Below are 26,784 nucleotides of genomic sequence, written 5' to 3'. Positions count from 1 at the left end.
CTGAATGGTGGCATCACGCGCTTACGTGCCAAAAGATCGTCTCTGCTGAAAAGACACATTACTCTGTCAGGAAACTAGCAGATACCAGCGTCGTTCTCCTCCAGTAACGAAAAATTAAATTTTCGCCGGTAAAAAAAATAACTCGCCAGAGTGGCGAGTGGTCTTAAAAATTTACCAGCCAGAGACAAAATCTACTCGTAATTGGCGAGTGGCGAGTGTTAGTTTTGGACCCTGATAGTAAGCAGTAAGTGGTGCTTTGCATACCCCCCGCCCTGCTGCTTGATCTCGTGTTGGTAGTAAAAAATATTGTGGAGGTAGTAAAAAAGGTAGTAAAAGGTAGTAAATTCATCTCTGATTCCTGCATATACCCTATATCTACACATTCACAAACTTTGACAACCCTTAATTGTTTGCCTTCATTTAAATGAGCGTTTTGCCACCATTAACTTCCATTATAGAATGGAGACCCTGGGCAAGTACTGTATTAGCTCACAAAAACAAGTATACCGTTATGGCGAACACTGAGCTTTGGAGCAGGGATATTGTTTGGAGTAAAAGCCAGCTAAATCCTTTATCTTGGATTTTGTTAATGACTGTGGTTTGTGTAAATGACACTCATTAACCTGTACGTTTCTGAGTGTGCTTGCATTGTGTACATTAATGTTCCTCATCACAGCGTCCCTCTCCTGTCACAGGAACCTAGAGTCAATATGTTCAGGGTTTGTTCAGAATATTGACCATGAAATCGCGTGATACTGGGTTGAATGTGGACACGCATTTTGAGGCCTTTACAGATGGTGCTGCTTTGAATGGCCGAATGCAACACTACAGTTAAGTATGGAGAGTATAGTCGATCTTTAGTATCTAGCTACCAGCCGACACATCAGCTTCCTGAACACCAGCAGAAGCCCACTATCTACTAGCGGCAGTCTCCAGATACTTTCAAAACAATTTCAAAGCATTTCAGAAACTCTTTCAAATATATATTTTAATGTTTACAAATTCAGAGATATAAAAAGTTGTATTACTCTTCAAGTGGTCATAATATGGAGCACAAAATTCCAACTGAAGTACAAGAACATTCGATGTACAGGCCTACTGCTCCACCACTAGCAGCATCCTCCAACTCTAGCAGGAGGCTTGTAGACCTCTAGCTGGAGGCTTGTAGACCTCTAGCTGGAGGCTTCTAGACCTCTAGCTGGAGGCTTGTCCACCTCTAGCTGGAGGCTTGTCCACCTCTAGCTGGAGGCTTGTCCATCTCTAGCAGGAGGCTTCTAGAACACTAGCTGGAGGCTTCTAGACCTCTAGCAGGAGGCTTCTCCACCTCTAGCTTGAGGCTTCTAGAACACTAGCTGGAGGCTTCTAGACCTCTAGCAGGAGGCTTCTCCACCTCTAGCTGGAGGCTTCTCCACCTCTAGCTGGAGGCTTCTTCACCTCTAGCAGGAGGCTTTTATACATCTAAAAGGAGGCTTCTATACCTCTATTAGGGTCTGTAGACCTCTAATAGGAGGCTTCTCCACCTCTATCAGGAGGCTTGTAGACCTCTAGCTGGAGGCTTCTCCACCTCTAGCAGGAGACTTCTAGACCTCTAGCTGGGGGCTTAATAAGATTAGATATTTTTCTAATTAAAACACCCTCTATTTGACAGCCCGAACATTCAGACACCAGTCCGTGCAAAGGATTGCCTTCGCAATCAAGGATGAGGGGTGGACGGGCAGCCACCCCAGTCCTGAGGACATTGTTGTCAAGTGGAAGCCTACACAGAAGCAGTTGGTGGAGTCCGACCTGTGCCTCACGGCGAAGGGGACGAGGCAGAGGTGATCAGGCCTGGCCATTCAGGACGTGGTGGCAGCAAAGGACAAGGTGTGTACACATTTATTTTGATCAGGAAAATATTAATGTAGCAGTCAAAAACTGAGATCATTATATTCTTCATTCCACAGGAGTGGTTACCATGTAGTCTTCCCAAAGGGCTCCATCCTCTGATTACCTTGGAGGATTGACCAGTGTTGCCGAGGGCAGGAAAGCAATGAGTCCATGCAGGATGAGATGGGCTACCTGCTCTTCTTCCAGGCCACCGGGATCTGGGCATGGACGCACAGACCAGCCCTGACAAAGTGACCTCTGGCCGGCTTATTAACCACTCAGCCAAGAAAAGCAACATCAAGCGTTATGATGTTGCAACATCAAGCACTGCCGGATGAGCTTCCCGAAAGGGGTGAGGGATGTCATCCTTTTCAAGGCGACAAAGGACATTGTTGCTAGGGAAGAACTCCGATATGAATATGGGGTCAGTCTGCGTTCTCTCAGGGGGGATGACTTGACCTGGAGTGGGTGGATGACTGACCAACAGGGTCAGTCATTCTGTTTGTTTGTATTTTTTTAGATAGATTTATTTTTGACAATGTTTTTAATTTGCTATTCAAACTATCAACTATCAAACTTGGATTTGCCTTATTTATTATATTAAATAGTTGTGGGCTTGCCAGAATTTAGAATGACTATTATAGTATAAGTGGATATTTCTGATGGGTCATACTCTCATTCCTTTGTTTCATGCTAGCATGATCCTAAATACTTAGTTCACACAGCAAGTCAAAGCTCAGAGTCTGCCCTTTACAACAAGCCACAGTGTTCAACACCACCACAAACCGTCTTGTTAACAGAAGCTAGCTAATAAGTCCTCTCTTATCTTTGAAATGTCTAGCTAATCCTATCATGATTACATTTCTTGATAGAAAAGTACCTAACTGAATGGCCAAGCTGGTTTAAGTTTATTGTCCTGTAGCACATTTTCAATCTGTCAGATTTGTTATCATGTCGTGCCATCAGCGCTTTCACTAAGGACAGGAAGGAGGAGCTTTGGGCAGTGATGGGGGCAGCCATTGAGAAATTACATCACTTTTTTGTCATTTCATCACTATTTTGTAGTCTATCCACACACACACATGTGCACGCAACCCTGAAACCACCGAGCCCCTCCACATTACAAAACACAACTTAACCCTGGTTTCTACGGGACAAGATAAAATCACTACTGGTTTGACACTTCCAAAGTGGCTCAGATGCAAGTAGCTCAGGTGAAAGTGATGGTCTCCTCCTCTTGAGTTGAACTTCTGAAATGTATAACTGAAATTTATACAATCTGATTCTTTGATGTCTCTATGAATATTGCATCACATTTGGAAAACAAAGCCCCATCCTCATAACCTGGCTTTTTGACTGACAATGTCCTCAAAATTATTTTTGTGAAACAATAGTAGTTTACTCAGACTGCCACAGGGAGCAGCAGAGAGCTGCAACCAGAGATCTACAAGTTCTCCAGATTTGATTTCTAACGATACAGTGCATTATTGGAAGCTCAATGAAGGGTGTCAATTCTGTGTCCCATCTGCTTATTGTTAGATCTACTCATCACCACACTTTGGTCACTTTGCCACCCAACTATGTTGACTTAGCAGTACGTGCGATGGTGTGGGCGCACACGCACACACACACACACACACACACACACGCACACACATTATTATCACATATCACATGGTGAGGAACATCTAGAGACATGATGTCAACTGTTAAATTCATTAGCAGTCCTTAGCCCCGGTGTTAGGAACCGAACCATTCATGACAAGCATTTAATTTAAGTAATGTTGGATTAAAACCTTTATATTAGATGATATGCAACTGAATCTAATAATCAAGACCACCTGATTTTTCTTCAAAAACAGGTTAGATTCTACAATATATTTGTTTGGTGAACATAAAAGTAACCTGATGGCTAATTTACCTGGGCCTCGTTTCCCGATAACGATGGATCTTCGCTCGTACGATCATTCTCACGATGGATCTTGCGAACCATCGTGAATTTCTTTGGAAATTCACGACGTTCGTAGGATTGTAACTGTCCACTGACACGGTGCTGAAACGGGCTATGTAGGAGGGGGAGACGCAGGAATGTCGCAGGAAAATAGGGTTAAAGAAGGGTTAAAATATCTTCCCATCAAGGCCAACAGCAGAGTAGCCTACGAAAAGAATAGACTGCAATAATATGAATGCTAAAGATATTTAAACACAATTGATTAGGCCTATGCCGACATATGCATCAGTCGTAATCCTGAATGCACTGCGTACATTTTTTCACGGCATTTTCCCCACTGAAATAATTCCATATTACAAAAATCTAAAATAGCTTTTGTGACAACTACATTTATCTTAATTTGCTGGTTTCCAAACATGCTTTGCCCAGCAAAGAGAGCCGACCTTATCTGATTCCGCATAAGGTTTCATTGATTGGCGCGCACTCTCTTGTCTAAAATATTTGTAGACATTAAAAATGCAATGTCCCATTCATTCATTATCATTCAAACGCAGAGGCTAGGCATTGCCACACAGCTATTGGTGACCCGATTAGGAGAGCTTGTTCTAGATCCCATATTGTTGGGCAGGATGGTGTAGGCTATAGGTCTTTTTACACTGCCTAGCCGGTTCCGTCGCAGCTTGGCACGCCAGGCGATTTCACCTTCTTATCTCAAGTTTCCTGTGTAAAACCGAGGGGGTCAAATCCGCCGTTCGTCACGGCGCGGGCTTTCTTGGTTCTCTAGAGAAGGCGGGGCTGCGCGCGGAGTCTAGACCTCTTTAGAATAATTTGCATTAGCCTATTGCATACGCCCGAATGTTTACATTTTTTTATGAATGAAGACACCCGCATGCAAAAATCAGTTAACGTCTGAGTGTAGACTACAAACGTGATTAACTATGGTCAGGGATGTTCGTTACTGTCTGGACACGGTCCAATTAATAGTGAACTCCATCACAGCCTCACCGAAGCGCCCACAGTGCTTAATGCAGACATTTACAACAAAAAACGCCTGCAGAAATTCTATGACACCTGCTGGTCTCAGCATGATTCATGTCTACATTAGCCTTCTGTCATTGATCAATATGAGGACATTTTAACCATGATGGTTGAATTAAAATCAGAGGGAGACAGCAAGTGCAGCTCGAAAGCGACCTCCCACAGAAGAGCAATGGAATCATTTGATTTTAGTATATGCCTTGTGACGTGGCGTTTGATCGGTACATTTCGGCTGCGCATGTATTTTTGGAATTTTAAATTGCTACAATAAATTATGTTGTTGACTTCTAAAATGTCTATCTTTGCTGTTTAAATCTAACAGTAGTCTATGAATAATATATCAGCGGTAACCACTGCTTTTGGTTGCGAAATTGCTCACGCTGGTGACGCCACTGAGGCTATAGTAGGCTAACGATGCTCTTAGCATCCTACGAGTACCCCTGGAGTCCTCGTTAGCTACGAGCGTTTTCACGACGTTCGTTACCAACGATGCTTTCGGGAAACGGTGCGAAAACTGTACGATGCTCTTACGACGCACTTCACGATCCTCTTAGGCTAACGATGCTTTCGGGAAACGGGGCCCTGGTCTTTTTAAGAAATCAGGTTTGCCACTCCCCCTGAACATATTGGTTCAACATTAAACATTATTTAAGAGCATGCTGTTACCCTTAACCCACTAGCATCCACATTTAAGAATCCTTCCATAGCCAAAAGTTGAGCAAGGTGATTTCCATATAATTTGAAAAATTAAAACATTAAAAATTGAATACTGGTTTGTCAATTAATGTCCGACAGGTATGACAAACACCAGCCCTGCTATAGAGGAGACAAAACATGATGTATTTTCCCTGAACCAGATGATCTAAACCACGAGATACAATGTTTTCTTCCAAATGCATATTGTGGGAAAAAACCTAGACATACTGTACAAAGGGCAGGGACAAATGAATATAATATTTTCACAGTAAGTTTATTGTGAAAAAGTGTATCCGTGGAGTGTGTGGTTGATGGCTGGTTGAAGCTGCCTCACCTGGCCCGAGTCAGACTGATTGGACTCAGGGGCTTGGTGGGGCTGCACACCTGTTGCGCATCGAGAAATCAGTGTGCACATGTTTAACCAGCCATCACCAGACACACTCTCTGAGATCTCCTGCATGGCAGCACGGATCACCGTCTGCATGTACCATTGTCATCAAACCACAATAAAAAGGTTTCCAACACCATCGTCCTGGTTCGGTTCGGGAGCAGTTTTATTGGGTCCGATAAAGGTAAAGGAAGTTAACAACTACTTCAATGGCAAATGGGAGTCAGCGGATTTCATGGGTCTCGGGAAATTCTATTCTAACCAGGCCTTTCATCAACCTACTCCTGGCCAGGCCCATCTCATCTGCAGACGTCGGAAGCTGAGGAACCGCATTAAGAGCCTCTCCCCAGCAGGCCCAGACAGCGTTGACAAAGCGAGTTTGGTGAGGTGGGCAAGCTGTAAGCTGGCAAGACTGTTCAACGGCTTCCTACGAAACGGGAAGATTCCCAACTCATTGTGAATAAAGAAACGGGGTCGCCATTGGGAGTGGTATTCATCGACCTAGAGAAGGCTCTCCGTAAACCAAACATAGAAAGTGAGATCAAAGCCACGGGTATGAAGATCTCGGAGGCGCTCCTCAAACCAGAAGTAACTGTTCCTCAGGGGTGAGACACGGCTCTTCCTGACAGGGGTACTAGAGGTGGAGGCCCACCTTTCCCGTCTGAACCCCCCATCCACAATAGTGGCATTGAGAGAGTAGAGGCATCCAGCCAGTATTAAAATATGTACATTTTTTTTATCTGTCTTTAAATAATTGTTGCATAGAGAGAGCGAGCAGTAACCATAATGCTCTGTACTAAACGTCTGGTCATAAATCTGAGTAGTGTTGCATAGGACTAAACGTGCTTAATCAGAAGGTTGTTGTGGTTCATTAGGTCATCCCGTAGTAATCCCTGTAAAGCGCAGCAGTACTCCGTGGCTAGTGCAGCTTTGTTCAGTTTATTTTTGTATGCTCAGTTTGTCTCTCGTTTTGACTATATTTTCCATCTTCACTGTACTGTCTTTCCGTTTAGTTTTAGTTAAGTGCACTGACAAATCCGGGTCAGTGACTCTGTTTAAGTCAGGGACTTGGAGAGGCCTCTTGTAAATTTTTATGTCCAACATCTTTGGATTTTCGGCTTTTCTGAGTTTTGGTCGACGTAATGGATGTGGATAAGTGTTTGACGTCTGTTTTCTCTGAGTTTTTGTTTTAAGCATTCCTTATACTAGTCTACGGGTCAGGTTTTATTTCTAGTGTTTTACTGCCTCGCAAGAGGGTTTGCGCAGCAGTAGTTTTTAGTTCAGTGTTTTTCAGAGTATTTCTGAAAAAGTGGGGGTCAGAATTTTTCAATAGTTTTTATTCAGTGTTTTTCAGTTTTCCTGAGATACCGCCTTACAAGTGGGAGTCTGACATCTTTAATAGTTTTTATTCAGTAGCATTTTATTTCAAGTTTTCCTGAGACACCGTCTTGCGAAGGGGGGTCCGAATTCTTAATGTTTTATTCTGTGGTTTTGTATTTCGAGTTTTCCTGAGATACCGAATTGCATGTGGGGGTCGGCATTTTTAATAGTTTATTTTAGTGTTTCTGAAAGTATTTCTAGTTTCCTTGATATACTGCCTCACAAGTGGGGGTCGGCATTTTCAGTAGTTTTTATTTCAGTGTTTTCAGAAGCTTGTTTCCGTTTTGTTCCTGAGATGCAGCCTGCGTAGTCAGAAGTTTGTTTGTTGTTGTGAATAGTCCAAACATTTGATTGTTGTCACGCATAGTCTGAGGTTCGACAGAGCTAAGTAAAAAGGTAGGGCAGAGTAAATTAATAAAAAATTTATGTTTATTTGTAAATGCGAAATCAGCATGCGAAGGAAAGCAACCATGCCATCAACGGCAATAGAAATATTGGGTGGCCAACATTTGTTAAGGGCTGAGAAAAAGGAGGTCTCAAAAAAATGGGGGAAGAGAACAGCTAAAACGGTCACCAAATCGCCATGGGAGGGAGCCTTTGATGCAGTACTGAGTGGGGAGCGGAAAGAGAGAGGATAGTATTAGCATGTTAAGAAAGGTAGGAGATTAACACTGCATGAAATGCTCACGGGTCAACCATTTCCTTCCATTCAAGGGGCCCAAAAGGGGCCTCAATTGGACCTACTGCAATAAATTAATGCATCAAATCACCAACATGCATGCATGAGCTTGTGTTCATGAGTAGAAAAGCAAGATTCCAGGACTTGAAGAAGACCTAATAATGGGGCTGGGGCCTGGTGACCAGGTTCAATCAAAGTTGCCAGAACAACACCAACAGCTAACCAAGTGGAAGGGAGCCCCACACGGTACCATCTAAACCACTGCACGAGAACCACCACACCCTTGGAACCAGAGCTGACAAACGATACTCTGCTATCCTGGCCACTAACCAGCATTAAGTACCACACTAAAGCAGTATGGAGCAGTCCAGGAGCCTCTACGAATTCTCTTTTTTGCATAGGAAATTTCCTTTCTAAACAAGATGACCCGGAAGTGCTTGGAGGAAAGGTGGTTCAAATTCTAAAAGTGCTTAGGAAAGGAGCCTCGGTGCATTCTTTAACCCTCCTTTAGCATATGTTACTCCTGAGCTTCCTTTGTGAAAGGAAAGGAGAACGTGGTATCCCATAATCTTTTACGGCGGCTATTTTTAAAGCAACATGCCACCGGCAAAGTTTACAGACTCTACGAGGAGACGCATGAGAGAAGAAGGGAAGAGAAGAAATACAATTGATAATAATGGATACCAATTCCAGAAACATTATTTATAGCGTTTTGGTAGAATCGGCTCAAAACAGCCAACTTAAAAGGACAAATCCGGTGTAAAATGGATCTGGGATATGTTTAATATGATAACGAGTTGGGATGTTCGTTTGGGAGCACGACGGGTGAACTACTGATGGTATTGTGTGTCTAAAATGTCCTTTTTAATAAACAATCTGTACACTTACAAAGTGTCGGGCTACTTCTAGCCTTTTAAGTGGTTTATAATAACGATTTAGTTTTTATCATAACACATGCCCCCTAAAAACAGCCAACTTAAGAAAGCGTATACATGCGCCTTTTTGCTCCCAAACGAACATCCCAACTCGTTTTCATACTAAACATATCCCAGATCCATTTTACACCAGATTTGTCCTTTAAGAATGCGTCTATACGTGCTTTTTTTTACCCCAAAAACGAACATTCCAACTCGTTATCATACTAAACGTATCCCAGATCCATTTTACCCCGGATTTCTCCTTTAGCCATGTTGTAGAGGCTGTGGGGCCAGACACAGCCCTCTACTCCCTAACTATAAGTTTACTTCCCAACTTGAGAACTGTCTGAATCCAATCTACTATTGTGAATGATAAAGGGTAAGGGCAGAAGGGAATAGACTTCTGGTAGCATCTCCAACCTTCAGCATGTCTGACAATCCTGCTATATTCAGGTGGTGTCCAGTACAAGTCCAGTAAAATTATGATCACCATGATGATCTTGTTCTGAGTTCTCTTGACACGTCACCTTTAAGCCACCTTTGCAGGTCGTTTTAATGGTAAATGAGTATGATCTGGATATTTGAGTGGCAATGTTAAAGGAGACATATTATGTTTTCTTCCCAACAAGTAAACATAGTATTTGAGTTCCAGAAAACATGTTTTTGAAGGTGTTTGCTGGAAATAGCTTTTAGGAAAAAAAATCCTAGCACACCGCTATTCCCCTCTGTTTCAGTCCCTTCAGAATGTGCTGTTTCTGGTGTCTGTAGCTTTTATGCAAATAGGCTGCTGCCCATTGACCAATGAGCTGTCAGACTGAACCACAGCATGGAGGAGAAGGGATTGTTGCCGTTTGCGGACTCCTGGAGCTCTATATATCATATAATATAATAATATTATATATGGGTATTTATATAATATTATATCTAATATAACGACCAAAAGCTATGTGTGCCTCGGATGATATTATGAATCATAAAGACTGCGTCTGACGTCTCTGGCACTTCCACAACAAGTAAAGATTTGTAGTGGGTGACCTTGGCCTTGGTTGAGAGGAATTGGGTGAAAGGAACTTTGGCCAAGACTCTCTGAAGTCCATGAACCGTGACATGGAGGAGAAAGGGATTGTACTCCGGGAGCTAAGCTGCCGGACTTGCCGCCGAGCTCCCCGCGCCGGAGCTGCCGGTTTGCCGCCGAGACCTACCCCCGCCAGACCTGCCAGCTTCGGCGGCAGTTCAGCCCCCGGAGTACACCCACCGGAGCAGCCGGAAAAGCTTCGGCCGCAGATCAGCTCCCGGAGTACACCGCCGGAGCTATCGGACTGGCGGCCGGACGGCTATGACGGCGGCCAGGCGTGGGTAGCTCGGCAGAAGTCCGGCAGATCAGCTCCGGAAGTACAATCCCTTTCTCCTCCATGTCTCCCCAGGACTGCCACCGAAGCTTTGGCAGCAGTCCGGCAGAGAAAGGGTTTGTACTCCCGGAGCTTAGCTGCAGGGCTAGCGCCGAGTTCCCCCACACACTGCAACATCACTCAGTGAAGAAAATGCTTAACCCACCGCCAAAACTAGTCTGCCCGCAGACCGCAGCCCCAGCAACAGGCCTCACATCCCCTCCCCCACATCAGTCACGGCACGCCAAGCGTAGCGACACTACGCGCTATGCTAGAAGTTAGCAAGCAGCATTAGCTGTGGCCAGTTAGCGGCTTAGCACGTCATTTTTCATCCCAAAAACACAATTCTAATCCTAATCTTTTCCCATGGAGACTCACCAAGGGATTCAATTCACTGCACAGGCTTTTCGGGACTTTTAGCGGCGGGAGAATCTCTCTTCTGTAGCTTACTATTCAAAAACAGTTGCTAACGTTCAATCTCGTCTGTGGCTCGTCCCGAAAAGGATGAATCGCCGTAGCTGCCGTCTGCTGATGGTTAAAGGCGGTTCTAATTTCTGATTGGCTAACTAAGCCAAAACAGTTGCCATGCGACTTTGTTGGTTCACAGGTGATTTAACAAATCACACCATATCATTCAGATACAATAGATTAAATGCATGCATTAAATGATTAAATTTATTTGCAATATTTTCCCATTATATATCTTTATCTCATTCTGTGTCACTATTTAGAACGACAATACACAAGCCATGTATTTCTTATTGATTAGTAACAAATATTTTAATGGGTTGTGATTTAAATCTGATTAAATGAAAAATGTGTTATGTAAACCTGGGTTACATCTGCGCGCTTGTCTCTGTGTCAGTGTGTGAACGAGAATAGCTGCGTTTCCATCCCCCTGATTTTCTGCAAATTTTGAAGTATCGAATCAGTAAACGGTGATGGAAACACCAAAATTCGCATAAAAATCCTCTAATTTGCAAAAAAGTTTATCCGCTTGCTTGAGGTGTTTTTTGAGAAATGCGAAAGAGAGTAAATGCACAAAATGGGAGATGGAAACACACTTTTCGAAACAGCTGTGACGTAGCAAACATTGATCACATTACTGACAACGTCCTTCCGATTTCCGCAATGACCGGCCATAGCAACCCTGCCGACACCAACTTGTAGCGTATATATATATATATATATATATATATATGATGTCTATGTTTGCATATCCATTAATTATACCGTGTCCATTAATGCCTGATATATGGACACCTAATTAATTCCAGTCAAATTGTCTGTTCAGCCTTCAAAACGAGAGCTGGTACATTGTGGAAAATGCACTAAACTGTAATCAGACAACGCGGTTATATGCTATAGACCCTGGACTATCTGGTATAAAGGCTGCGACGAATTTCGAATTATAAATATCAGTGGTGTCAACAATAATTGATTCGGCGATGCATCGCAATGCGGGCATACACGATTCAGCATCGATGCGGCAACGTGCAGTAATCGATTATGTCGCTGTTTATTTTCGGGCCTCGAGTGGACAATAAAGTTGTGAAGTACATGCTAAGCGGCGGCGCTAGCTAGCACAACAACAACAACAACACTAAGGATGGCTGAGGCGGAGGGAGATGACCGTGAAAGACAGGTAATTAAAAACGCACCCAAAGCTTGGAAAGCGGACATCTGGGCACATTTCGGATTCGAAGTTAATGGGAAACTAGACAAGACTTACTCGGTGTGTAAAACCTGCCACTCTAAAATCAAGCACGTTGGCAATACAACTAACTTCAAGAACCATGTTGATCGTTGGCATCCTGAGTTGGCTTCAACAACATCAACAACGCAAAAAAAAGTTGACACATCCCAGCCAAGAATTGACGAGTCGCTAGTGTCAACGTTGCCACACAACTCTGAGAGAGCAAAGAGGATCACACGATAGGTGGCATGCTTCATAGCGAAGGATCTACGACCCTATTCTGTTGTAGAAAATGCGGGTTATCGCCACCTGCTTAAAACAATTGAGCCCCGGTATAAGCTACCGACAAGAGCTACCTTCACTGATTCTGCGCTTCCCGCATTGTACAAAGAAACCAAAGCAAAGGTAATGGGATCTGTGTGTAAAGCCAGTCGTGTAGCAGTTGCAACTGATGCCTGGACTTCATTCGCAACAGAGTCCTATGTAACCATTACGGCACATTACATTAGCGAGGATTGGCAGATTGTATCACATGTGCTGCAGACGAGAGCAGTATACGAGAGCCACACTGGTGCTCATATGGCGAGGCTACTCTCGGATGTTGTGGAGGAATGGCAGCTAACAGATATAAGTTCAGGAAGTGCCTTGTCTTAGAGCTGCTATTTTACTGTGTATAAAAAAAACACTCATGGTCTCTGCTGGAAAAAGTTGGCTGTTATTGCTCTATTTAAATTAAAATGGTTCTAAAGCAGAGAGAAGAAAAATATTTCTCATTCAAAGCCCTGAAAGCAGTGATTTATGTTCTTTTTCAGGTTTGAAAATGCCATATCCAATACCCTGTTCCATTTTATTTTATGACATTTATGTCAAAGATACAGGAGAGTGCATACAGGAGAGTGAATAAACACATAGCAGCCAATAATAGCTGTCGTTATATCTGACTGCTTGTATTGCCTCATGATTGATGAAAAATGTGCCTTATTGTGTGCAGTAGAATTTTGATGCATCGTAGAATCGAATTGAATCGAATCGCTACCTGGTGAATCGTAATCGTATCGAATCGTGAGGGCAGTGCCAATGCACACCACTAATAAATATGTACAATGTATCCTTTAAATACGTCCATGGAACAGATGGCCAATGTGAATAATAGATACGTGTGGACCGCTGAAAAGGTAAAAATTTTCCTTGCTGTCATCGAAGAAAAAACATTACAGCTATTTTAGATGGAAAACTACGCAATTCCAGTATATATCAGGACCTAAGAGAGGCTGTTATCAAAAGGATACGACAAGCCCTGGAATGTGTGTAGTTTTCCGCTCCAACCACTTGATGGAAGCGCCCTTAGTTCGAATTTCTTTTTTGCGAACTTTCTAAAGATTCGCTTCACCTTTTAGATGGAAACGTGACTAATGACAGGGAGAAAGAGTGCTATGCGGAGATGAATGAACGGAATGATATTTATATTTCAAAATCGCAAAAAAAAGAGCATTGGGAAGAGCCGCATAATACATAATGATAGTCACATTCATTATTCGATATTCTACGTGACTCAGACTATTCGACTATTCGACCATCGTTGCCCATCCCTAATAGAAATACATGGTTAAACTTAGATTTAAAAGCAATAATTGCATGACTTGATGAGTCTTGAAGCTCGAGTCCGAGTCAAGTCTGAAGTCTTTTGGGTGGAGTCGCAAGTCAAGTCTGAAGTCGCCATTTGTGCGACTCGAGTCCGAGTTTCAGACTCGAGTCCCCATCTGTTACATGGTGGTGAACCCACACACCTTTGGTGTGAGGGTTTGGTGATAGGGTTAGGGTTTCCTTTATGTTGTTAGGATTTTTCTTGGACCTCAGAATTGACATATCCCCAAATCAGGGTTGGACCGGAAACGCCGGTCTAGCTATAGCTACATCCTGCCTTGCGTCACGTAAAAAGCTCATTCAGGGCCAATCAGAATCAAATATTTTAGCAGAATACTGTATTTTATTGATCAAAGTTGCTTGATGATTTGATGTTAGCTTTATAATGAAGAAACAATGGCATCGTTCCTTGAAGCATTTATTTATTCAATTTACAATAGAAAATATCAAAAAAATATTGATTAAAATATGCCAAGCTAAAACTGTTCAGTACTGTTTCAACGTGAGCAAAGATGATCGAGACAAAACCAGGTGTTACATTTTATATTTGTCTTTAAGAAGGTTATTGCATGTTATCTTGCTGTTGGTGAGTCCGGAAACTAATACATTTGGTGTCTAGCATTGCAGTTGGTTGTGCTAACTTTACCTCTGTTGCTGTTGGTAAGAGGTCTTTCAAGCTAGTTTTGGTCACCAGGTGTGAACAACAGGCTTGATTGCTAGGCGGAGCTAAGGCTGCGTGAGCTTCGTTGTGCACTCATGGCGCGTTTCCACCGAGCGGTACGGATAGGTGCGGTTAGGTGCTGCTCGATTACGGCTCGCATTTCCAGCGCCGACATTACCCTTTATGGTAGGGTGGGTTTAAGCCGAATGGCGATAGCCACGGCAGCTATCGTGACATCATAGCAGCGCAACACAGTGTAGCCTGCTAATAAATTTGATAAAAAAGAAAAACGCAACACATTAAACAAAGAGCAACAATGGAGGACGTCCAAGAAGGACGGCAAACTTTTGTGCGACATTTTCTTCAATAAATGAAGCTTTCGCCGATATCGCAATCGCTGCTGTCAGTCCCATGTTTTCGAACTATACAGGCTTACTTGAACAACGTGACCACCCCGCCGGTGAGATCAAAGTGTCTCAACTCTTCTCTCTCTATGGCTCTGGGCAGGCCTAGGCTATAACTTGACACATACAAAAGAGAGATTTTTGCACAGAAATGGATTTATTTTAGTTAATGTGTGTTGCTTAGGCGACCGCCTCAGCTGTAAAGTGCTGTTGGAAACCCTGTTTTCAGCTGTCTCTATTATATGTTTAAACATTTATGACCCATTTATAACCTCACCTCTTTCCCATCATTCATGTCATTATGATTTATACAGAATGATTTAACCATTTTTTCACGTTCCTATGACATTCTTTTAATAAAGAATGTTTTTTCATAGACCATAAAATACAGGTCATTAGGTCAAAGGTCAACCCATAAATCAGGTCAAAGGACAAACCGTAAATCAGGTGAAAGATCCCAGATCTCACACAGCTGCCACCATCCATCATCTTGACAGCTACGTCGTAAATCATGGTCAATAAATCTTGACACTAGCTGAATACTTATTCTCTCAGCTGTTGTTTTTTTACAACCATCTGCAGTCTCATGATTAAGTTTTTTTCCTGATGATACATGAGTTATTACAAATGTAATTTACTATCTATCTTTCAAACCATATTCTTAAAATTGTCATTGTTTTCCTGAAATAAATGGTTTATTAAACATTTACAATTCAGCAGAATTATTTGCCAGAATATCATTTAATTTACATTTAGCTTACTCAATGACATGGAAGCAAGGCTTAAACATAATTCAATACCTTCATTGATGTACAATGAAAATGGTTCAACTAATCCCAATTCAACTCAAAAGTGCAACTCAACTTAACACACCTCAAAACTATTCAGAAAAAAATAAAAGTAATTTTCCCTCACAAAACTCAACAGGCACTAGGACAAGTGGACGACAAGTACTGTAGAGATGACTGCTGCACCATCAATAAGGTACATGAGTTTTTCAGCGTGCTGATATTAAAATACACTCATGCAAGCCAACAACGACAACCTATGAACACTGGTTATTGATCCATTGAGATCTGAGTGTCTCCTACTGATGCTTCACAGATCCATCGTAGGTTGGCATCACAGGAGAGGTCATTCCACATGGGCCATTTTTTATGGCCACAGTCTTCTTCCCCGTATACGGCTATGTTGTTACCGTTATCAGGCTGATGTTCATCCCAATAGCTTACAGATAAACAGATTGGGAAACATGTATTTTGTGTAATGAAACAATTCAAATGATTCAATAAATCAAATCTAACAATTTTAATTATTTCCATATTGAGCATTGATCACATTAGTTTGAGTTGGTTCATGACCAGCAGAGGTCTCTCTCTCTCTCTCTCTCTCTCTCTCTCTCTCACCTTAGAATCAGTGGTGCTCCATCAACCCATTTCCAGGTCCCTTCCTGCTCCAAGTCAGTCAGACCAATCCAAAATAATCCCTCATACTCTAAGAGGAACTTCTGTTGAACACATTAACCAAAACATTATATTTTCTTAATTCCTTTTTACTTTTTTGAAGCAGGAGAAGGCTAGATTTAGCACGATAAATGTAAGAATCAGTTTGATCATTCGGGGTAGAAAAAAACATTTCAAAGGGCAGCCTGACATGAATAACGTTGAGATCCACTGAAATAAATAGAGATGGTAAATGGCTTTACTATAGGCCTACCTGTTCCTGGGAGCTGTCTATAACCACCAAATCACCTCCTTTCTTAATGCAATCATTCCTGCTGTTTTTCCAGGATGCCACCTGGTCCGAGTGATGATAGCAGGCATTCTCAAACTTCCTCCATCCCTCTGGGCACGTTTGGTCTGCGAGGTAAAGTAGGGACTAAATTAGCCAATCCCAATCCCCTATTCCAGCAGTACAGCTGTTACATAAGCCCTACACGAGCCACATCTGCTACACTAGCCCTTTAAGACGCACCCGTACAGGGGGCAGAAAAAAACGTTTGACCAAATATCATGAAAAAATAAATGTATAGAGCTAGGGGTCTATACAGGTTCATGAGATCACAGAGGGTCACAGATGCTGGAATATGCCTGAAAGTATCCGTTATCCAGAGAATTTAGTTTGTTTTCTGAGCTTTGATACTGCTCAATGCAATAATGAAGTCAAGATTAATTAATCTTGACTTTAATGATTAATTAATTATTTACATATTGCGCATTGATCACATTAGTTTGAGTTGAGTGACCAGAAGTGGTGTCTCTCTCTCTCTCTCTCTCTCTCTCAAAGAAGAATGCAAGACATTTCATGTCCTCTTAGAATGTCTCATCTGTGGTGAGTCAAACCAGAAAAACTCTGTGGTTGAATGTCATTTTTGCCCAAAACATGTTGCAATTTCCAGAACATAACATGGTGGGGATGCTAGGGGAAAACCACTGCAGAACTACACAGAAAGACACAGCAGAGCAAGGCTTCAGCATATGCAAAGAATACACATGAACATTTTGAAAAGGTTTATCTAGGTCAGAGGAAAACCTTTTCAAGGTTCTGCTTCTCAAGGCTCTTTCTGCTCTAGGTCGACCAACACATGAAGCCAGCGTAGCCACAGTTACAGGCGAACGCTCACTCCTTTGGATGTTCTCCTTCAGCTGTTCATCAAACCTCTGCTTCAGGGAGAAGAGACTTGAATTCAGCTGGCTTCTCTCCTCCACCAGAGTAGAGCGTTCCTTCTGTCGCTGCATCAATTTGGACTGGGTCACAGAGAGATCCTTTACTGTGAAGTAATCTAAAATGATGAGAAGACATTCATATCTCTATAAATAATCATTTTAAACCACATAAACTAGCCTACCACATCACCACTACAAGCATACACATACACACACACACACACACAAACAAACACCAACTGAAAGATCAAAGATCTTCGAATAGGTATATCAAAAACACCCATCTAAATCGTTTGGGAATTTAAACAGGGTTTAAAGATGATGATGATTCAGACCTTGGTGTTTATTCATAAGAACCAAACTCACGTCGTACACCAAGGACCAGGAGTCCAACCAGAAGACCAACCCACAGAAGCCCCAGACCAAGTACCGCAGGTCCCCAGCGGCTCCTCCCTGTTCCCTTGGCTCTGGGTCCCAGGTGCCCTGGGGCCAGAAACCAACAGAGAGAGGAAGACGCCATACCTTTCCGCTCGTGTCTCACGCTAATAAACACAAACATCTCATTCCATCGTCTGTTAATGTTGTGGATGTTGTCATCATCATGAACTGTACTACTTTTACCTGGCTGGTTTGGTGAAGCTGCTGATGGTTTAAGAGCGTCAACGTTGACGTAGATGTCCTCCATTGTCCGATTATCTTAAATGGGCCCCTGGCCCCTGGTTCAGCCGGAGACAGAGAGCGGAGTGGTGTGGTGTGATGGCGCTTCTTTCTTAGTTGGTTTAGGAGGAAGTGGGTTTGGGTTGGGATTATTCACACAAACTTCTGCATTCTCACATTTACTCAGAATGTTTTCTGTTTATCCATTTAAAAAAAAAGAAAAAAAAAACTCATGTTGGTGTCATGATTATCATATGATGATACATGATGATGCATATCATATATCATATCATTATAATTTAGTAGGCCTACTGCGTGTTCTTTCTGAATGAATAAAAAAGTTAATTAAGTTTAAGTTTGTTAACTAAACTTTGAAAAGCCCCTGGACCCTGGTTCAACCCGAGAGCTGCTGGGGCTTCAGGAGGAAGTTGTTTGTTCTCTTTTCAGTACAATCAACTTTAGATTCAAGGCCTCTTTTCTTAATGTTGGGTGGACAGGAGTGCAGGGCCCTGTAGTGTCGGGGTGGAGAGGAGTGCAGGGCCCTGTAGTGTCGGGGTGGACAGGAGTGGAGGGCCCTGTAGTGTCGGGGTGGAGAGGAGTGGAGGGCCCTGTAGTGTCGGGGTGGACAGTAGTGGAGGGCCCTGTAGTGTCGGGGTGGACAGTAGTGGAGGGCCCTGTAGTGTCGGGGTGGACAGTAGTGGAGGGCCCTGTAGTGTCGGGGTGGACAGTAGTGGAGGGCCCTGCAGTGTCGGGCTGGACAGCAGTGGAGGGCCCTGTAGTGTCGGGGTGGACAGCAGTGGAGGGCCCTGTAGTGTCGGGGTGGACAGCAGTGGAGGGCCCTGTAGTGTCGGGGTGGACAGCAGTGGAGGGCCCTGTAGTGTCGGGGTGGACAGTAGTGGAGGGCCCTGTAGTGTCGGGGTGGACAGCAGTGGAGGGCCCTGTAGTGTCGGGGTGGACAGCAGTGGAGGGCCCTGTAGTGTCGGGTGGACAGCAGTGGAGGGCCCTGTAGTGTCGGGGTGGACAGCAGTGGAGGGCCCTGTAGTGTCGGGGTGGAGAGGAGTGGAGGGCCCTGTAGTGTCGGGGTGGAGAGTAGTGGAGGGCCCTGTAGTGTCGGGGTGGAGAGGAGTGGAGGGCCCTGTAGTGTCGGGGTGGACAGTAGTGGAGGGCCCTGTAGTGTCGGGGTGGACAGTAGTGCAGGGCCCTGTAGTGTCGGGGTGGAGAGGAGTGGAGGGCCCTGTAGTGTCGGGGTGGACAGTAGTGGAGGGCCCTGTAGTGTCGGGGTGGACAGTAGTGGAGGGCCCTGTAGTGTCGGGGTGGACAGGAGTGCAGGGCCCTGTAGTGTTGGGGTGGACAGTAGTGGAGGGCCCTGTAGTGTCGGGGTGCTCGGTGAGGGCAGAGACCTGGTCTCCGGGGGCGTGTCCAGGCTGAACAGGCTCATCAGCAGCCGCCTCTCAGCCACACCCTCCAGACGCATCAACTGCAGCACCAGAAGGGACGCCAGCAGCCTACAGACACGCACACACACACAAGTGCACATACAAACACACCCACACACACGCTCGCAAACACACACATGCCTGCACACACTCCTGCTATACTGGGTCCAGAAAGAAACGCTTCCCATTTTTGCTTGTGTTTCACACAAATAAACACGTATAAAATATCACACCAGAGGAAAAACATAATCATATTGTCATTGTTATTTTTATGGATGTTGTCATCGTCATGAACTGTAAAACTTTGACCTGGGTGGTTTGGGGAAGCTGTTGAAGGTGTCTTAAGGATTCTTGATGATACATGAGGATACATGAGGATTGATGACTCTACACAAGGATTCATGACGATACATGTATCATCGTGATTTGGGGCCTACTGCGTGTTCTCTCTCAGTTTGTTAATTCAACTTGCAAATTATGTTAACGTTAACTAAACGTTGATTTGGCCCCTGAACAGTTTCAAGCCGAGAGACTTGACTTACTGTCAGTACGTTTACATGCACAGCTCAATCCGTTAAAGCCATAGTTCGACTATGCTCCTCAATCGGACAACTGCAATTGTCCGAGTATACACGGCGGTGAGAAAATCGATTAATCTGCCATGTTCTTTTTTTTTTATGTTCTTTTTTGTATTCTTGTTTCTGAAACAAGAATCAAATGACCAAATATATACACAGAACCATCAGCTGGTGTACCCAGGGAACTCACCGATTCAGTCAAGATGTAAGGAAGCGAAGGAGTCTGAAATGACCCACATGGTACCATGGACCTATTATAAGCCATGGAATCAGCAAGCAACACTTTTTAAATCAACTAACATGAATCTAAAACTAATAATCATGGATTAATGCAAGTGCAGAAGAAGTTTATGTGTGTGATTTAAAACTCTCAGGATGAGAGTTTTACAGTATTCTGTAACCCAGAATACTGTATTTTATTGATCAAAGTTGCTTGATGATTTGATGTTAGCTTTATAATGAAGAAACAATGGCATCGTTCCTTGAAGCATTTATTTATTCAATTTACAATAGAAAATATCAAAAAAATATTGATTAAAATATGCCAAGCTAAAACTGTTCAGTACTGTTTCAACGTGAGCAAAGATGATCGAGACAAAACCAGGTGTTACATTTTATATTTGTCTTTAAGAAGGTTATTGCATGTTATCTTGCTGTTGGTGAGTCCAGAAACTAATACATTTGGTGTCTAGCATTGCAGTTGGTTGTGCTAACTTTACCTCTGTTGCTGTTGGTAAGAGGTCTTTCAAGCTAGTTTTGGTCACCAGGTGTGAACAACAGGCTTGATTGCTAGGCGGAGCTAAGGCTGCGTGAGCTTCGTTGTGCACTCATGGCGCGTTTCCACCGAGCGGTACGGATAGGTGCGGTTAGGTGCTGCTCGATTACGGCTCGCATTTCCAGCGCCGACATTACCCTTTATGGTAGGGTGGGTTTAAGCCGAATGGCGATAGCCACGGCAGCTATCGTGACATCATAGCAGCGCAACACAGTGTAGCCTGCTAATAAATTTGATAAAAAAGAAAAACGCAACACATTAAACAAAGAGCAACAATGGAGGACGTCCAAGAAGGACGGCAAACTTTTGTGCGACATTTTCTTCAATAAATGAAGCTTTCGCCGATATCGCAATCGCTGCTGTCAGTCCCATGTTTTCGAACTATACAGGCTTACTTGAACAACGTGACCACCCCGCCGGTGAGATCAAAGTGTCTCAACTCTTCTCTCTCTATGGCTCTGGGCAGGCCTAGGCTATAACTTGACACATACAAAAGAGAGATTTTTGCACAGAAATGGATTTATTTTAGTTAATGTGTGTTGCTTAGGCGACCGCCTCAGCTGTAAAGTGCTGTTGGAAACCCTGTTTTCAGCTGTCTCTATTATATGTTTAAACATTTATGACCCATTTATAACCTCACCTCTTTCCCATCATTCATGTCATTATGATTTATACAGAATGATTTAACCATTTTTTCACGTTCCTATGACATTCTTTTAATAAAGAATGTTTTTTCATAGACCATAAAATACAGGTCATTAGGTCAAAGGTCAACCCATAAATCAGGTCAAAGGACAAACCGTAAATCAGGTGAAAGATCCCAGATCTCACACAGCTGCCACCATCCATCATCTTGACAGCTACGTCGTAAATCATGGTCAATAAATCTTGACACTAGCTGAATACTTATTCTCTCAGCTGTTGTTTTTTTACAACCATCTGCAGTCTCATGATTAAGTTTTTTTCCTGATGATACATGAGTTATTACAAATGTAATTTACTATCTATCTTTCAAACCATATTCTTAAAATTGTCATTGTTTTCCTGAAATAAATGGTTTATTAAACATTTACAATTCAGCAGAATTATTTGCCAGAATATCATTTAATTTACATTTAGCTTACTCAATGACATGGAAGCAAGGCTTAAACATAATTCAATACCTTCATTGATGTACAATGAAAATGGTTCAACTAATCCCAATTCAACTCAAAAGTGCAACTCAACTTAACACACCTCAAAACTATTCAGAAAAAAATAAAAGTAATTTTCCCTCACAAAACTCAACAGGCACTAGGACAAGTGGACGACAAGTACTGTAGAGATGACTGCTGCACCATCAATAAGGTACATGAGTTTTTCAGCGTGCTGATATTAAAATACACTCATGCAAGCCAACAACGACAACCTATGAACACTGGTTATTGATCCATTGAGATCTGAGTGTCTCCTACTGATGCTTCACAGATCCATCGTAGGTTGGCATCACAGGAGAGGTCATTCCACATGGGCCATTTTTTATGGCCACAGTCTTCTTCCCCGTATACGGCTATGTTGTTACCGTTATCAGGCTGATGTTCATCCCAATAGCTTACAGATAAACAGATTGGGAAACATGTATTTTGTGTAATGAAACAATTCAAATGATTCAATAAATCAAATCTAACAATTTTAATTATTTCCATATTGAGCATTGATCACATTAGTTTGAGTTGGTTCATGACCAGCAGAGGTCTCTCTCTCTCTCTCTCTCTCTCTCTCTCTCTCACCTTAGAATCAGTGGTGCTCCATCAACCCATTTCCAGGTCCCTTCCTGCTCCAAGTCAGTCAGACCAATCCAAAATAATCCCTCATACTCTAAGAGGAACTTCTGTTGAACACATTAACCAAAACATTATATTTTCTTAATTCCTTTTTACTTTTTTGAAGCAGGAGAAGGCTAGATTTAGCACGATAAATGTAAGAATCAGTTTGATCATTCGGGGTAGAAAAAAACATTTCAAAGGGCAGCCTGACATGAATAACGTTGAGATCCACTGAAATAAATAGAGATGGTAAATGGCTTTACTATAGGCCTACCTGTTCCTGGGAGCTGTCTATAACCACCAAATCACCTCCTTTCTTAATGCAATCATTCCTGCTGTTTTTCCAGGATGCCACCTGGTCCGAGTGATGATAGCAGGCATTCTCAAACTTCCTCCATCCCTCTGGGCACGTTTGGTCTGCGAGGTAAAGTAGGGACTAAATTAGCCAATCCCAATCCCCTATTCCAGCAGTACAGCTGTTACATAAGCCCTACACGAGCCACATCTGCTACACTAGCCCTTTAAGACGCACCCGTACAGGGGGCAGAAAAAAACGTTTGACCAAATATCATGAAAAAATAAATGTATAGAGCTAGGGGTCTATACAGGTTCATGAGATCACAGAGGGTCACAGATGCTGGAATATGCCTGAAAGTATCCGTTATCCAGAGAATTTAGTTTGTTTTCTGAGCTTTGATACTGCTCAATGCAATAATGAAGTCAAGATTAATTAATCTTGACTTTAATGATTAATTAATTATTTACATATTGCGCATTGATCACATTAGTTTGAGTTGAGTGACCAGAAGTGGTGTCTCTCTCTCTCTCTCTCTCTCTCTCAAAGAAGAATGCAAGACATTTCATGTCCTCTTAGAATGTCTCATCTGTGGTGAGTCAAACCAGAAAAACTCTGTGGTTGAATGTCATTTTTGCCCAAAACATGTTGCAATTTCCAGAACATAACATGGTGGGGATGCTAGGGGAAAACCACTGCAGAACTACACAGAAAGACACAGCAGAGCAAGGCTTCAGCATATGCAAAGAATACACATGAACATTTTGAAAAGGTTTATCTAGGTCAGAGGAAAACCTTTTCAAGGTTCTGCTTCTCAAGGCTCTTTCTGCTCTAGGTCGACCAACACATGAAGCCAGCGTAGCCACAGTTACAGGCGAACGCTCACTCCTTTGGATGTTCTCCTTCAGCTGTTCATCAAACCTCTGCTTCAGGGAGAAGAGACTTGAATTCAGCTGGCTTCTCTCCTCCACCAGAGTAGAGCGTTCCTTCTGTCGCTGCATCAATTTGGACTGGGTCACAGAGAGATCCTTTACTGTGAAGTAATCTAAAATGATGAGAAGACATTCATATCTCTATAAATAATCATTTTAAACCACATAAACTAGCCTACCACATCACCACTACAAGCATACACATACACACACACACACACACAAACAAACACCAACTGAAAGATCAAAGATCTTCGAATAGGTATATCAAAAACACCCATCTAAATCGTTTGGGAATTTAAACAGGGTTTAAAGATGATGATGATTCAGACCTTGGTGTTTATTCATAAGAACCAAACTCACGTCGTACACCAAGGACCAGGAGTCCAACCAGAAGACCAACCCACAGAAGCCCCAGACCAAGTACCGCAGGTCCCCAGCGGCTCCTCCCTGTTCCCTTGGCTCTGGGTCCCAGGTGCCCTGGGGCCAGAAACCAACAGAGAGAGGAAGACGCCATACCTTTCCGCTCGTGTCTCACGCTAATAAACACAAACATCTCATTCCATCGTCTGTTAATGTTGTGGATGTTGTCATCATCATGAACTGTACTACTTTTACCTGGCTGGTTTGGTGAAGCTGCTGATGGTTTAAGAGCGTCAACGTTGACGTAGATGTCCTCCATTGTCCGATTATCTTAAATGGGCCCCTGGCCCCTGGTTCAGCCGGAGACAGAGAGCGGAGTGGTGTGGTGTGATGGCGCTTCTTTCTTAGTTGGTTTAGGAGGAAGTGGGTTTGGGTTGGGATTATTCACACAAACTTCTGCATTCTCACATTTACTCAGAATGTTTTCTGTTTATCCATTTAAAAAAAAAGAAAAAAAAAACTCATGTTGGTGTCATGATTATCATATGATGATACATGATGATGCATATCATATATCATATCATTATAATTTAGTAGGCCTACTGCGTGTTCTTTCTGAATGAATAAAAAAGTTAATTAAGTTTAAGTTTGTTAACTAAACTTTGAAAAGCCCCTGGACCCTGGTTCAACCCGAGAGCTGCTGGGGCTTCAGGAGGAAGTTGTTTGTTCTCTTTTCAGTACAATCAACTTTAGATTCAAGGCCTCTTTTCTTAATGTTGGGTGGACAGGAGTGCAGGGCCCTGTAGTGTCGGGGTGGAGAGGAGTGCAGGGCCCTGTAGTGTCGGGGTGGACAGGAGTGGAGGGCCCTGTAGTGTCGGGGTGGACAGTAGTGGAGGGCCCTGTAGTGTCGGGGTGGACAGTAGTGCAGGGCCCTGTAGTGTCGGGGTGGAGAGGAGTGGAGGGCCCTGTAGTGTCGGGGTGGACAGTAGTGGAGGGCCCTGTAGTGTCGGGGTGGACAGTAGTGGAGGGCCCTGTAGTGTCGGGGTGGACAGTAGTGGAGGGCCCTGCAGTGTCGGGCTGGACAGCAGTGGAGGGCCCTGTAGTGTCGGGGTGGACAGCAGTGGAGGGCCCTGTAGTGTCGGGGTGGACAGCAGTGGAGGGCCCTGTAGTGTCGGGGTGGACAGCAGTGGAGGGCCCTGTAGTGTCGGGGTGGACAGCAGTGGAGGGCCCTGTAGTGTCGGGGTGGACAGCAGTGGAGGGCCCTGTAGTGTCGGGGTGGACAGTAGTGGAGGGCCCTGTAGTGTCGGGGTGGAGAGGAGTGGAGGGCCCTGTAGTGTCGGGGTGGAGAGTAGTGGAGGGCCCTGTAGTGTCGGGGTGGAGAGGAGTGGAGGGCCCTGTAGTGTCGGGGTGGACAGTAGTGGAGGGCCCTGTAGTGTCGGGGTGGACAGTAGTGCAGGGCCCTGTAGTGTCGGGGTGGAGAGGAGTGGAGGGCCCTGTAGTGTCGGGGTGGACAGTAGTGGAGGGCCCTGTAGTGTCGGGGTGGACAGTAGTGGAGGGCCCTGTAGTGTCGGGGTGGACAGGAGTGCAGGGCCCTGTAGTGTTGGGGTGGACAGTAGTGGAGGGCCCTGTAGTGTCGGGGTGCTCGGTGAGGGCAGAGACCTGGTCTCCGGGGGCGTGTCCAGGCTGAACAGGCTCATCAGCAGCCGCCTCTCAGCCACACCCTCCAGACGCATCAACTGCAGCACCAGAAGGGACGCCAGCAGCCTACAGACACGCACACACACACAAGTGCACATACAAACACACCCACACACACGCTCGCAAACACACACATGCCTGCACACACTCCTGCTATACTGGGTCCAGAAAGAAACGCTTCCCATTTTTGCTTGTGTTTCACACAAATAAACACGTATAAAATATCACACCAGAGGAAAAACATAATCATATTGTCATTGTTATTTTTATGGATGTTGTCATCGTCATGAACTGTAAAACTTTGACCTGGGTGGTTTGGGGAAGCTGTTGAAGGTGTCTTAAGGATTCTTGATGATACATGAGGATACATGAGGATTGATGACTCTACACAAGGATTCATGACGATACATGTATCATCGTGATTTGGGGCCTACTGCGTGTTCTCTCTCAGTTTGTTAATTCAACTTGCAAATTATGTTAACGTTAACTAAACGTTGATTTGGCCCCTGAACAGTTTCAAGCCGAGAGACTTGACTTACTGTCAGTACGTTTACATGCACAGCTCAATCCGTTAAAGCCATAGTTCGACTATGCTCCTCAATCGGACAACTGCAATTGTCCGAGTATACACGGCGGTGAGAAAATCGATTAATCTGCCATGTTCTTTTTTTTTTATGTTCTTTTTTGTATTCTTGTTTCTGAAACAAGAATCAAATGACCAAATATATACACAGAACCATCAGCTGGTGTACCCAGGGAACTCACCGATTCAGTCAAGATGTAAGGAAGCGAAGGAGTCTGAAATGACCCACATGGTACCATGGACCTATTATAAGCCATGGAATCAGCAAGCAACACTTTTTAAATCAAC

The 26,784-nt window shown here is 43.7% G+C and overlaps 2 protein-coding genes across 2 annotated transcripts; both read right to left on the bottom strand.

Annotated features, from left to right (window-relative positions):
- Window positions 1–14,237: 14,237 nt before the first annotated feature.
- Window positions 14,238–19,866, bottom strand: LOC307073325 (CD209 antigen-like protein C). The gene is made up of 7 exons (XM_079733073.1): window positions 19,432–19,866; window positions 17,996–18,143; window positions 17,741–17,857; window positions 17,332–17,490; window positions 16,425–16,567; window positions 16,115–16,215; window positions 14,238–15,935 (listed from the first exon to the last, which is right to left on the bottom strand). Exons 2-7 carry the CDS (start codon window positions 18,057–18,059, stop codon window positions 15,767–15,769), a joined length of 753 nt encoding a protein of 250 aa, XP_079589199.1. The 5' UTR covers window positions 18,060–18,143; window positions 19,432–19,866; the 3' UTR covers window positions 14,238–15,766.
- A 730-nt stretch (window positions 19,867–20,596) lies between these two features.
- Window positions 20,597–26,309, bottom strand: LOC307073324 (CD209 antigen-like protein C). Its single transcript, XM_079733072.1, has 7 exons — window positions 25,875–26,309; window positions 24,471–24,618; window positions 24,216–24,332; window positions 23,807–23,965; window positions 22,900–23,042; window positions 22,590–22,690; window positions 20,597–22,410 (listed from the first exon to the last, which is right to left on the bottom strand). Exons 2-7 carry the CDS (start codon window positions 24,532–24,534, stop codon window positions 22,242–22,244), a joined length of 753 nt encoding a protein of 250 aa, XP_079589198.1. The 5' UTR covers window positions 24,535–24,618; window positions 25,875–26,309; the 3' UTR covers window positions 20,597–22,241.
- Window positions 26,310–26,784: the final 475 nt, after the last annotated feature.

The sequence above is a fragment of the Pollachius pollachius genome (assembly GCF_949987615.1).
Source record: "Pollachius pollachius genome assembly, chromosome: 3".
Classification (NCBI taxonomy): domain Eukaryota; kingdom Metazoa; phylum Chordata; class Actinopteri; order Gadiformes; family Gadidae; genus Pollachius; species Pollachius pollachius.
The sequence above is the reverse complement of the archived record's forward strand: the minus strand, read 5'-3'. Positions and strand labels throughout refer to the sequence as shown.